Here is a 14,249-nt window from a genome sequence, read left to right on the forward strand (position 1 = left end):
TCAGTACATTACAGAAAATAATGAACTTTATCACAATATGCAAATTTTTTTAGAAGGACCTGTATATATGTCTTTATGTTTATATATACATAAAATGCAAGCATCATTCATTATTTATTTGAAAGGCCCCGTCCATTTCATACATCCCCCACGTAATTTGCATGGGATTATAGATTATATATATATATGCAGTCCTGATCAAAAGTTTAAGACCACTTGAAAGCAGGACTATGTTTAATGCCACATCCCCTACTTTTATGTCCCTCTCCCATGCAAGGCAAACACATACAGAAAATTATCCATTGTTTAGTCACAGACTGGTTACATGCCACACATCCCCTCCCCTCAGTCTGTGAAGTAATTTAATAATCAACAATCCATTTGAGACAACCATTGTAGTCGACAAATGCTAAGCAGGTTACATACTAATTAGGTTAATAAACCTAACATTGTAAATCCATTCAACAGTACATATGACACATCCATTGTAGTTGAAACTCAGTCTGCTACAACCACTAATGAAATGCAAGCTTAAGGTAGATCTTTATCTTTTAGTTCTAAAATGATGATTTTAAATGAAAGACTGCTTTTTAACACTGAATATACCAACGATAAATTTTGCTTAAATAATATTAAAATTGATTCCTTTCTCCACCTTTCATAACAACATCCAGTAACCTCTTATCTAATTTCCGAACATTTGCATGTTTTGATTAAAAGTCAATAACCCAGCCGCAATACCGTAAAGGACACCTTCCTAATAAATACCGTGTTACCTCATCCTACCTTGTAAATTTGGCTAGTTTAACACATCTGGAACACTGATTTTAAAATGTTAGATAACGCCAAAAAGAGTCAAATACACTTTGTGGTTTATCATAATCCCATGCAGATCCCTCCCTCCATACAGTATATCAATTTCTGGATCTTTAACTTTGTTGTGATTTATGATTTCATTGTCCAAATTTGTAATATTCTGTGATTACAGGTGTTCCTGTTCCTACTATAAAGAGGAAGGGACCGAGAAGACAGAAAAAAAATCAGCTAAATGTGGTGGTGATGGAGGTCTCAACAACAGATGAGGAGGATTCACAAGAGCAGGCAGGACCCTCAGAGGATGTAGCGGCCCCTCCACCACCTGATGGCAATATGATGGCTCCTATGAAAGCTCATGAGCCAGGACCCTCCCATGAGCTTCAGGATGAGGTGACTGACACACCTGATGTGGGAGAAGAGGTGGAGGTAGAAGACGCTGGACCCTCCCAGCCTCCACAAGAAACCACCACCACTCCAGAGGATGTTGTAACCAACCCCTGCCAAGAGGGTAAATATGTGCACATAGAAATATAATTCTATATCGATACTATGTAATCTGAATTGCAAGTAATATAATTTTATTTTCTAATCCTAACAGTACTGCTGTTTTTGAAAAATAATGGAACAAAATCAGCGGGAACAGAATGCCGGCATGCGCCAAATGCAGAGGCTGATGGCCAAGTTTAAGAAACAGCACCTTAAACAAAAGAGGGATATGTTAATGCTTTATAAAAAAGTTAAAAAGTTGCCATAGAGGCATGTTTGTTATTTTGTTAATAAATATTTATTTTTTTTGTTCTAATGTCTGACTGCATTCTTTCATATTGTTCTGTGTTAGCATAATTTCTGTCTGTCCTGATCATATTGAGTGTAGTGTAGACCGTACCCTCCACTGTTACCTTAACCTGCTGCTGCTGTCTGTCCTGATCCGTATGACTTTGCACTAGGACTCAAGGGGCCTTCCTGCAACCTGATAAATTTAAATCTATATATAAAAAAGGATGTATATATATGTATGTTCCGCAAAAACACAACCATCAAATTCAATTAAATTTGGTATAAACATCCCTTGCTACCTGGAAAGAAATAATGTGGGGGTCTCAGCTCTCTAGGACGTACTGTTCCCGAGATATTCCCCAAATATCACCTGCATTAGCCAATACAAGCCTGCCTCCAGCCTTTAACTTAAATCCTAACTGCCAACTGATGGGCGCTGTGGAGTTCACAGTTAAAGGGCCGGTCACTGTGAAATTTACTGTTAAAGGGGCGACCATTGCAAAAGTCACTGTTATTTAATATATATTTCCAATAAATAAATACCCGAGCAACGTGGGGTGCACAGCTAGTTTATGTATTAAATAACAATATCAAGCATACGAAAGCAAATTATTAAACATAATAAAATATTTATTTATAAAATAGAAAGTAGGTAAAATATAAAATACAAAAAAATTAAGGCAAACTTTGTAGTTCTTGCTGTATCTCCAGGAGCTCTTCATTATGTATCTTCCTCTGCTCCTCAAACTTCTTGTAAGCATCATCCAGCTGACGCTGATGCCTGTGTAACCAAGCCTGAAGTAGGCCTATTTTTTTTTCTCTGCTTTTATAGCCTGCATTGACTTGGCTTCTGTCTTCCGCTGCTCAAGGAGCCGCCTTTTAAGTTTTCTAATAACTGTTAGGATAAAAAAAAAAATTACAATTACTTCCAATTATGATGAAGGCAGTTGTGGTTTGTGTGGAGTTTTTGTTACAGTACTGTCCATTTACAGAACAATTTTTTTTTATTACAGTTTTTAAAATTATATAGTTGTTTATTTATTATTTCAATATAGTATAATGTTATTTAGTGGGTTAATTAATGCAAGTTCATTACAGTATAATAGTATTTAGTTGGTTTCTTTGACATGAAAGAACAATCTACACTTTTGTGTTGCTAAGCATTTCTGTTGGGCATGGCCAATATCAATAACACATTAAAGTTCTCATCTTAAAATATAACTTCTAATACAAAAGAGCTATAACATTTTTTTAATGCAAATTGAGGACTACAATTTTTTTAAAGGGATTTTGGACACACTACAAAATCTAAATAGTCGTATATAGACATAGTTGTGGCACCAGGTCTCTGAGATGCCAAAAATTTAAAGACAATAATACGCACTCAGCCCCTTATCTGTAAGATAATAACGGACTTATTATGATGGTCTTTGATATGTTTGTATCTTATATTTCAAATGCCCATTCATTCCGCCATGTCTCCCTTTTTATTGTATATACGACAGATGAAGGGACTGGTGAGTTCTTGGAAGCTCTCTATGTGACATATTAAGTATTATTTTATGGCCATTAAAATGTATCATCAAGCCACCACAACTCTTATTTTGTATTTACAGAATTACTTGGTTATAGTTATGTAATGTTTAATGTGAATTAGTTGGATACTTTATGGTTTTAATGTAGATTACAGATTTATTTTACTTTAAAAAATATATATATATATTTCTCTACTTTTCTCTTTTTTAAATAATTTTAGGCCCTTTTTTTTTATAAACATCGTATGGATAATTATATAGCTGTGTGCACATATTTACCCTCCTGATGGGGGGTGTAGACCTCCTTGTCCCCCTCTTCTGGAGGTGGGGGAGAGGAATCCCCTGGCTGTGATGGTCCTCCTCGATCAGTGGAGGGTCCAGGCTGCATCTCCAACTCTCCCTCCTCACCCATTTGCTGTACAGGAGGAACGGGAACACCTGTAATCACAGAATGTTAAGAATTTAGACAATCAACTAATAAATCATAACAAAGGAAAATTAAATAAAAAAATATCCTATATGGAGGGGTCTGCATGGGATTCTGATTATCCACACGGTGGATTTGCCTCATTATGTGTTTATATTACATGACAAAACAAGTGTTACAGATGGGTAAAACGGGACTAAGTTAAAAATTAGTATGACGTAAAAGAGGTTTTTTGATGGTATTATGTTGGGTATATTATATTTTTGGGCTGTCATCGTTATACTGTCTGCACAGCCATATTTTAAATATCTGCTGTCCGTCTTCACTCACAGTTAATTTAGTTGTCATGGTCACTTTATTAATAGAAGGAGGGGTAAAGTCGCTTGCAGATAGGTGGCGAGATGACTAGATTTCTATATGCTATTTAGGCACTGTTTAGCGCTGTTCTATTCAGCAGTTAAAGGGAGTCTGTCATGTAAAATCCTCTTTTTAGTCCACTAACATCCTGATCTCCCTTACCTTACCCCTATTACAATATTACCTTTCAGATAGCATTTAATTTGTGGTTTATGAGGTTAATTACTGGGTGGGGGTGGGGGTGTGTGTATATATATATATATATATATATTTGTAGAAAGGCACAAGGGACTATAATAGATGGAAGATATGTGTCACCGCGGACCCTGGCCTGGTTGAAGTAGGAGCCACTAGTGCACGGCCATGGTCAATCTGAATAACACATGAAAGTTCTCATATTAAAATTTAACTTTTAATACAAAAGAGCTATAAGATTTTTTGAATGCAAATTGAGGACAAAAATTTGTTAAAAGTGAATTTAAAAACACTACTTGACACTTCGAAGACTGGATTACATTTTTAAGAGGGATTTTGAACACACTACAAGACCAAAATAGTCTTCTATAGACATAGTTGTGGTACCAGGTCTCTGAGATAACATCTGAGACAATAATATGTACTCAGCCCCTTATCTGCAAGATAATAACGGACTTATTATGATGGTCTTTGATATGTTTGTATCTTATATTTCAAATGTCCATTCATTCCGCATTGTCTCCCTTCTTATTGTATATAAGACAGATGAAGGGACTGTTGAGTTATTGGAAGCTCGCTATATGACATGGTAATTATTATTTTTGGGCCATAACTCTTATTTGGTATTTCTTAATGAGAGTACAGAATTACTTTGTTATAGTTATGTAATGTTTAATTTGAATTAGTTGGGTACTTAATGGTTTTAATGTAAATTGCAGAGTTTTTTTAATTGGAATTTTTTATTTATTTATCTACTTTTCGCAAATTTAAAACATTTTATGCCTTTTTTCTTATAAACATTGTATGGATATTTAATTATATAGCTGTGTGCACATATTTACCCTCCTGGTTGGGGGTGTAGACCTGCATGTCCCCCTCTTCTGGAGGTGGGGGGGAGGAATTCCCTTGCTGCGATGGTCCAGGCTGCTCCTCCACTGCCTGCTCAGCCGACTCTTCCTCCACACCCATTGCTGCGACCACCCTCTTTTTTTTTTTAATTCTTCATCGAAGAGAAGGAACAGGAACACCTGTAATCACAGAATGTTAAGAATTTAGACAAACAACTCATAAATCATAACAAAGGTAAATATTTTAAAAATATCCTATATGGAGGGATCTGCTTGGGATTCTGATTATCCACACAATGGATTTGCTTCATTTTTGTGTTATATAACATGCCAAAACCATATTTACAGATGGGTAAAACTGGCCTAACTTAAAAGGTAGGATGACGTAACAGGGCTTATTTGATGGTATTATGTTGGGTATAATAATTTTTTGGGCTGTCATCGCTATACTGTCTGCCCAGCCACATTTTTGATACAATTGTACCTTTCATATAGCATTTAATTTGTGGTTTATGAGGTTAATTTACTGGGTGAGGTGTTAGTGTGTGTGTGTATATATATATATATATATATATATATATAGTAGAAAGGCACAAGGGACTATAATAGATGGAAGATATGTGTCACCGAGGATTCTGGCCTCGGTGCAGTAGGGGCCCCATAGTGCATATTTCCGCAGCAGTTGCTGACGGACACTTTGGTAGTTAGCATAGCTGTGAAAAGCTAATACGGGATGGCTCTTATTGGGAGTAGTCATAGAGTTGGGCGGGTGACTACTCCACACAATCCAGGCCAGGTTTGGAATGGCTTACAAAAGTCAGCCAGCAGGGTCAGGTGGGGATGATTACATGGCTGGGTGTTTGTGTTTGGAACTGAGTAAAAGACCAAATGGTCTCTGCTTGGATACAATGCAAGATACTCTCTGGGATTTATGGTACTGTGCCTTACTTGTGTAATAGTTTTTTCTTTAAGTGTTGGCTGGAGTAAGCCAATTAATGATGCCTGTTGATTGTTTGTGTGCCAACAATAAAGGACACTTGTAATTTTAAGATTTCCCTGGAAAAATGCTTCTGTGTATTTATCTGAAGGCTAGCATTTGTGAGTCTCTACAATATAGGGTATTTATTCATAGCAATTTTATAATAAATAACAGTGACTTTCACAGTGACCGGCCTTTTAACCACCTCCCGACCGCTGTACGCAGATATGCGTCCGGGAGGTGGTTGCTTTACTCCTCCTGGACGCATATACGCGTCATCTCGCGAGACGCAAGATTTCCTGTGAACGCGCGCGCTCACAGGAACGGAAGGTAAGCGAGTGGATCTCCAGCCTGCCAGCGGCGATCGCTCGCTGGCAGGCTGGAGATCTGATTTTTTTAACCCCTAACAGGTATATTAGACGCTGTTTTGATAACAGCGTCTAATATACCTGCTACCTGGTCCTCTGGTGGTCCCTTTTGTTTGGATCGACCACCAGAGGACACAGGTAGCTGTGCAAAGTACCAGAAAACACTACACTACACTACACCCCCCCCGTCACTTTTTAACCCCTTATGCACCACTGATCACCCCATATAGACTCCCTGATCACCCCCCTGTCATTGATCACCCCCCTGTCATTGATCACCCCCCTGTCATTGATCACCCCCCTGTCAGGCTCCGTTCAGACGTCCGTATGATTTTTTACGGATCCACTGATACATGGATCGGATCCGCAAAACACATGCGGACGTCTGAATGGAGCCTTACAGGGGGGTGATCAATGACAAGGGGGTGATCATGCACATAGACTTCCTGATCACTTCCCTGTCATTGATCACCCCCCTGTCATTGATCACCCCCCTGTAAGGCTCCATTCAGAGGTCCGCATGTGTTTTGCGGATCCGATCCATGTATCAGTGGATCCGTAAAAAAATCATACGGACGTCTGAATGGAGCCTTACAGGGGGGTGATCAGGGAGTCTATATGGGTGATCACCCCTCTGTCATTGATCACCCCCCCCCTGTAAGGCTCCATTCAGACGTCCGCATGTGTTATGCGGATCCGATCCATGTATCAGTGGATCCGTAAAAATCATACGGACGTCTGAATGGAGCCTTACAGGGGGGTGATCAGGGAGTCTATATGGGTGATCACCCCTCTGTCATTGATCACCCCCCCCCCTTGTAAGGCTCCATTCAGACGTCCGCATGTGTTATGCGGATCCGATCCATGTATCAGTGGATCCGTAAAAATCATACGGACGTCTGAATGGAGCCTTACAGGGGGGTGATCAGGGAGTCTATATGGGTGATCACCCCTCTGTCATTGATCACCCCCCCCCCCCCTGTAAGGCTCCATTCAGACGTCCGCATGTGTTATGCGGATCCGATCCATGTATCAGTGGATCCGTAAAAATCATATGGACGTCTGAATGGAGCCTTACAGGGGGGTGATCAGGGAGTCTATATGGGTGATCACCCCTCTGTCATTCATCACCCCCCCCCCCCCCCCTGTAAGGCTCCATTCAGAGGTCCGCATGTGTTTTGCGGATCCGATCCATGTATCAGTGGATCCGTAAAAAATCATACGGACGTCTGAATGGAGCATTACAGGGGGGTGATCAATGACAGGGGGGTTATCACCCCATATAGACTCCCTGATCACCCCCCTGTCATTGATCACCCCCTGTCATTGATCACCCCCTGTAAGGCTCCATTCAGAAATTTTTTTGGCCCAAGTTAGCAGAAATTTTTTGTTTGTTTTTGTTTTTTCTTACTAAGTCTCATATTCCACTAACTTGTGTCAAAAAATAAAATGTCACATGAACTCACCATACCCCTCACGGAATCCAAATGCGTAAACATTTTTTAGACATTTATATTCCAGACTTCTTCTCACGCTTTAGGGCCCTAAAATGCCAGGGCAGTGTAAATACCCCACATGTGACCCCATTTCGGAAAGAAGACACCCCAAGGTATTCCGTGAGGGGCATAATGAGTCCATGAAAGATTGAAATTTTTGTCCCAAGTTAGCGGAAAGGGAGACTTTGTAAGAAAATACAAAAAAAAAACAATTTCCGCTAACTTGTGCCAAAAAAAATAAAAATTCTAGGAACTCGCCATGCCCCTCACGGAATACCTTGGGGTGTCTTCTTTCCAAAGTGGGGTCACATGTGGGGTATTTATACTGCCCTGGCTTTTTAGGGGCCCGAAAGCGTGAGAAGAAGTCTGGGATCCAAATGTCTAAAAACGCCCTCCTAAAAGGAATTTGGGCACCTTTGCGCATCTAGGCTGCAAAAAAGTGTCACACATCTGGTATCGCCGTACTCAGGAGAAGTTGGGGAATGTGTTTTGGGGTGTCATTTTACATATACCCATGCTGGGTGAGAGAAATATCTTGGTCAAATGCCAACTTTGTATAAAAAAAATGGGAAAAGTTGTCTTTTGCCAAGATATTTCTCTCACCCAGCATGGATATATGTAAAATGACACCCCAAAACACATTCCCCAACTTCTCCTGAGTACGGCGATACCAGATGTGTGACACTTTTTTGCAGCCAAGGTGGGCAAAGGGGCACATATTCCAAAGTGCACCTTTCGGATTTCGCAGGCCATTTTTTACACATTTTGATTGCAAAGTTCTTCTCACACATTTGGGCCTTTAAATTGCCAGGGCAGTATAACTACCCCACAAGTGACCCCATTTTGGAAAGAAGACACCCCAAGGTATTCCGTGAGGGGCATGGCGAGTTCCTAGAATTTTTTATTTTTTGTCGCAAGTTAGTGGAATATGAGACTTTGTAAGAAAAAAATAAAAATAAAAAATCATCATTTTCCGCTAACTTGTGACAAAAAATAAAAAGTTCTATGAACTCACTATGCCCATCAGTGAATACCTTAGGGTGTCTACTTTCCGAAATGGGGTCATTTGTGGGGTTTTTCTACTGTTTGGGCATTGTAGAACCTCAGGAAACATGACAGGTGCTCAGAAAGTCAGAGCTGCTTCAAAAAGCGGAAATTCACATTTTTGTACTATAGTTTGTAAACGCTATAACTTTTACCCAAACCATTTTTTTTTTTTGCCTAAACATTTTTTTTTTATCAAAGACATGTAGAACTATAAATTTAGCGAAAAATTTATATATGGATGTCGTTTTCTTTGCAAAATTTTACAGCTGAAAGTGAAAAATTTCATTTTTTTTATATATATACAATCTCAGCGAGGTAGAGATGTATGATGTAACCGGAAGATTTTGTACATGTCACACTGGGTATTAAGTAATCATCTGAAATGGGATGAAATATGGATGTAGTAGAGTTAACACACATGCTTTATGAGACGTGTTATGTAAAGTTAATGCAATTAAATGCGTTACGCTATTTTTTTAAATGGCTTTTGTTTCAAGATTACAGGATGAATTAATAAATTTGAGAGGTTGTGTGTTAACCATACTACACCTGTACGGATTAGCAGCATTACTGAATGTATACATTACTACTGAGTGTTGTAGAGAGATATACAAAAATCATGTAAGCATTGTACCTGGGTGTAATCGCTCACTATATTCTTTCACAAGTTCAGGGTGAAGCCGCTTCAGGTCGCAAAATTTCTTCTGGATTGCTTCCTTATCGTACTTTTTCCCATGTTTGAGATACAGCTCCATCCTGACAGATGTTATGATCTGTTATTTTTCTTTGTGCTTATTGGTGAGGTGGTATCCTCGCTCCAGAAAGCGCTGAAGGATAAAGATGAAAGCATATCATCCCCATTGTTTTATTATACAAATATAAAAAAAAAAATATCCTCAACAAATACACAAAAATGAAGTTACGCCTTTGAAGGGGAAATATTAGATTTAATGTTGTGGTTATAAGATCGGATTGTATTGCGATTGTATGTGTGTGGGGTCTGAGCAATCAGATATTAGCCAGCTAAGCTGCAATGTACCTGTCTAGTAAGTGACGGTACGGTATGGGGTGTAAAGTTGTTCTGCATCTCCGTAGTGCACCCTGGGTAACGCTAAATAAACAAGCAAATACTTTTGGTCCAACAAAACAACCTCATGGACATAAAATTCAATATATATATATATATATATATATATATATATATATATGTGTGGTATATATTGTATGGCAGGAAAACGGACGTGCTATGTGCATAGATATTTATCTGTTGTCCATACATACATGCTACTGACATGGTGCTGCAAGTAACAAGAGTACTTAGTGCATCAATCTGTAATAACTACTAGGGTCCATTCACACGTCTGAAAAAGGGTCCGCATCCGTTCCGCAATTTTGCGGAACGGGTGCGGATCCATTCATTCTCTTAGGCCCCGGACGTGAAGCGGAGAACACACTATGTGCTCTCCGCTTCCATATTTGCAGAGAGCGGCCCGGAACTTCTGGGTTTCGGCCACGAACTTCCAGTCCGCAGCTCCACAAAATATAGAACATGTCCTATTCTATAGGCATTTCTATAGCGGGTGCTGGCCGGGTGTGTTACGGATCCACAATTTGCCGGTACGCAACACGGGTACGCAACATACCACAGACGTGTTAATGGACCCTTATGGGGGGGGGGGGGGGGGGGGGAAGAAAAAAAAATATAATAAATAATCAATGTTGTTCTTATTGGCATATACGAATATTTTGCAACAGTCGATCCACAAATGAATAATTTATGCATTGTTCGAGTGTTGCAAAATATTGTTCTGACAAGCATGCAATATATAATAAAATACAGTACTGTTATACAATATTACTTACAGTTAGAATAATTTTTTCTTCATCCTCATTGAATGTTTTTCAAACCATTTTTTCAATAAGAATTTATTTTCGGAAGACAAATTCCAATACACTCTAGTGTGAACCAAAGTGAAACCGAAACCAGGTCATGTGACGCGATTACGTCATAATTAGAGTTGAGTGGACACCTGGATGTTCGGGTTCGAGAAGTTCGGCCAAACTTCCCGAAAATGTTCGGGTTCGGGATCCGAACCCGATCCGAACTTCGTCCCGAACCTGAACCCCATTGAAGTCAATGGGGACCCGAACTTTTCGGCACTAAAAAGGCTGTAAAACAGCCCAGGAAAGGGCTAGAGGGCTGCAAAAGGCAGCAACATGTAGGTAAATCCCCTGCAAACAAATGTGGATAGGGAAATTAATTAAAATAAAAATTAAATAAATAAAAATTAACCAAAATCAATTGGAGAGAGGTCCCATAGCAGAGAATCTGGCTTCCCGTCACCCACCGCTGGAACAGTCCATTCTCAGATATTTAGGCCCCGGCACCCAGGCAGAGGAGAGAGGTCCCATAACAGAGAATCTGGCTTCATGTCAGCAGAGAATCAGTCTTCATATCATAGCAGAGAATCAGGCTTCACGTCACCCACCACTGCAACAGTCCATTTTCATACATTTAGGCCCAGCACCCAGGCAGAGGAGACAGGTCCCGTAAGAGAGGATCTGGCTTCATGTCAGCAGAGAATCAGTCTTCATATCATAGCAGAGAATCAGGCTTCACGTCACCCACCACTGCAACAGTCCATTTTCATAAATTTAGGCCCAGCACCCAGGCAGAGGAGAGAGGTCCCGTAACAGAGGATCTGGCTTCATGTCAGCAGAGAATCAGTCTGCATGTCATAGCAGAGAATCAGGCTTCACGTCAGCCACCACTGCAACAGTCCATTTTCATAAATTTAGGCCCAGCACCCAGGCAGAGGAGAGAGGTCCCGTAATAGAGGATCTGGCTTCATGTCAGCAGAGAATCAGTCTGCATGTCATAGCAGAGAATCAGGCTTCACGTCAGCCACCACTGCAACAGTCCATTTTCATAAATTTAGGCCCAGCACCCAGGCAGAGGAGAGAGGTCCCGTAACAGAGGATCTGGCTTAATGTCAGCAGAGAATCAGTCTGCATGTCATAGCAGAGAATCAGGCTTCACGTCAGCCACCACTGCAACAGTCCATTGGCATATATTTAGGCCCAGCACACAGGCAGAGGAGAGAGGTCCCGTAACAGAGAATCTGGCTTCATGTCAGCAGAGAATTAGTCTGCATGTCATAGCAGAGAATCAGGCTTCACGTCACCCAACATTGGAACAGTCCATTGGCATATATTTAGGCCCCGGCACCCAGACAGAGGAGAGGTTCATTCAACTTTGGGTAGCCTCGCAATATAATGGTAAAATGAAAATAAAAATAGGATTGAATGAGGAAGTGCCCTGGAGTACAATAATATATGGTTAAGGGGAGGTAGTTAATGTCTAATCTGGACAAGGGACGGACAGGTCCTGTGGGATCCATGCCTGGTTCATTTTTATGAACGTCAGCTTGTCCACATTGGCTGTAGACAGGCGGCTGCGTTTGTCTGTAATGACGCCCCCTGCCATGCTGAATACACGTTCAGACAAAACGCTGGCCGCCGGGCAGGCCAGCACCTCCAAGGCATAAAAGGCTAGCTCTGGCCACGTGGACAATTTAGAGACCCAGAAGTTGAATGGGGCCGAACCATCAGTCAGTACGTGGAGGGGTGTGCACATGTACTGTTCCACCATGTTAGTGAAATGTTGCCTCCTGCTAACACGTTGCGTATCAGGTGGTGGTGCAGTTAGCTGTGGCGTGTTGACAAAAGTTTTCCACATCTCTGCCATGCTAACCCTGCCCTCAGAGGAGCTGGCCGTGACACAGCTGCCTTGGCGACCTCTTGCTCCTCCTCTGCCTTGGGCTTCCACTTGTTCCCCTGTGACATTTGGGAATGTTCTCAGTAGCGCGTCTACCAACGTGCGCTTGTACTCGCGCATCTTCCTATCACGCTCCAGTGCAGGAAGTAAGGTGGGCACATTGTCTTTGTAGCGTGGATCCAGCAGGGTGGCAACCCAGTAGTCCGCACAGGTTAAAATGTGGGCAACTCTGCTGTCGTTGCGCAGGCACTGCAGCATGTAGTCGTTAATGTGTGCCAGGCTGCCCAGGGGTAAGGACAAGCTGTCCTCTGTGGGAGGCGTATCGTCATTGTCCTGCCTTTCCCCCCAGCCACGCACCAGTGATGGGCCCGAGCTGCGTTGGGTGCCACCCCGCTGTGACCATGCTTCATCCTCATCCTCCAGTAGTGGGCCCTGGCTGGCCACATTTGTACCTGGCCTCTGCTGTTGCCAAAAACCTCCCTCTGAGTCACTTCGAAGAGACTGGCCTGAAAGTGCTAAAAATGACCCCTCTTCCTCCTCCTGGGCCACCTCCTCTTCCATCATCGCCCTAAGTGTTTTCTCAAGGAGACATAGAAGTGGTATTGTAACGCTGATAACGGCATCATCGTCACTGGCCATGTTGGTGGAGTACTCGAAACAGCGCAACAGGGCACACAGGTCTCGCATGGAGGCCCAGTCATTGGTGGTGAAGTGGTGCTGTTCTGTAGTGCGACTGACCCATGCGTGCTGCAGCTGAAACTCCACTATGGCCTGCTGCTGCTCGCACAGTCTGTCCAGTATGTGCAAAGTGGAGTTCCACCTGGTGGGCACGTGGCATATGAGGCGGTGAGCGGGAAGGCCGAAGTTACGCTGTAGCGCAGACAGGCGAGCAGCAGCAGGATGTGAACGCCGGAAGCGCGAACAGACGGCCCGCACTTTATGCAGCAGCTCTGACATGTCGGGGTAGTTGTGAATGAACTTCTGCACCACCAAATTCAGCACATGTGCCAAGCAAGGGATGTGCGTCAAATTGGCTAGTCTCAGAGCTGCAACGAGATTTCGCCCATTATCACACACCACCAGGCCGGGCTTGAGGCTCACCGGCAGCAACCACTCGTCGGTCTGTTGTTCTATACCCCGCCACAACACCTGTGCGGTGTGGGGCCTGTCCCCCAAACATATGAGTTTCAGAATGGCCTGCTGACGTTTACCCTGGGCTGTGCTGAAGTTGGTGGTGAAGGTGTGTGGCTGACTGGATGAGCAGGTGGAAGAAGAGGAGGAGGAAGCCGAGAAGGAGGACGTGGCAACAGGAGGCAAAGAATGTTGCCCTGCGATCCTTGGCGGCGGAAGGACGTGCGCCAAACAGCTCTCCGCCTGGGGCCCAGCTGCCACTACATTTACCCAGTGTGCAGTTAGGGAGATATAGCGTCCCTGGCCGTGCTTACTGGTCCACGTATCTGTGGTTAGGTGGACCTTGCTACAGATGGCGTTGCGCAGTGCACACTTGATTTTATCGGATACTTGGTTGTGCAGGGAAGGCACGGCTCTCTTGGAGAAGTAGTGGCGGCTGGGAACAACATACTGTGGGACAGCAAGCGACATGAGCTGTTTGAAGCTGTCTGTGTC

General features: G+C 42.3%; 1 protein-coding gene across 1 annotated transcript in view; it reads right to left on the reverse strand.

Annotated features, from left to right (window-relative positions):
- Positions 1-2,231: 2,231 nt before the first annotated feature.
- Positions 2,232-14,249, reverse strand: part of LOC122921071 (acidic proline-rich protein HP43A-like) — a 58,315-nt gene continuing 46,297 nt past the window's right edge. The window contains exons 2-5 of the mRNA XM_044270968.1: positions 9,480-9,672; positions 4,950-5,135; positions 3,408-3,566; positions 2,232-2,488 (exon numbers count right to left, since the gene is read on the reverse strand). Coding sequence (XP_044126903.1) covers positions 2,400-2,488; positions 3,408-3,566; positions 4,950-5,076 — 375 coding nt within the window. The 5' untranslated portion in view covers positions 5,077-5,135; positions 9,480-9,672 and the 3' untranslated portion in view covers positions 2,232-2,399. The remainder of the gene's footprint in view (positions 2,489-3,407; positions 3,567-4,949; positions 5,136-9,479; positions 9,673-14,249) is intronic.

This window comes from Bufo gargarizans, chromosome 10 (assembly GCF_014858855.1).
Source record: "Bufo gargarizans isolate SCDJY-AF-19 chromosome 10, ASM1485885v1, whole genome shotgun sequence".
NCBI lineage: Eukaryota > Metazoa > Chordata > Amphibia > Anura > Bufonidae > Bufo > Bufo gargarizans.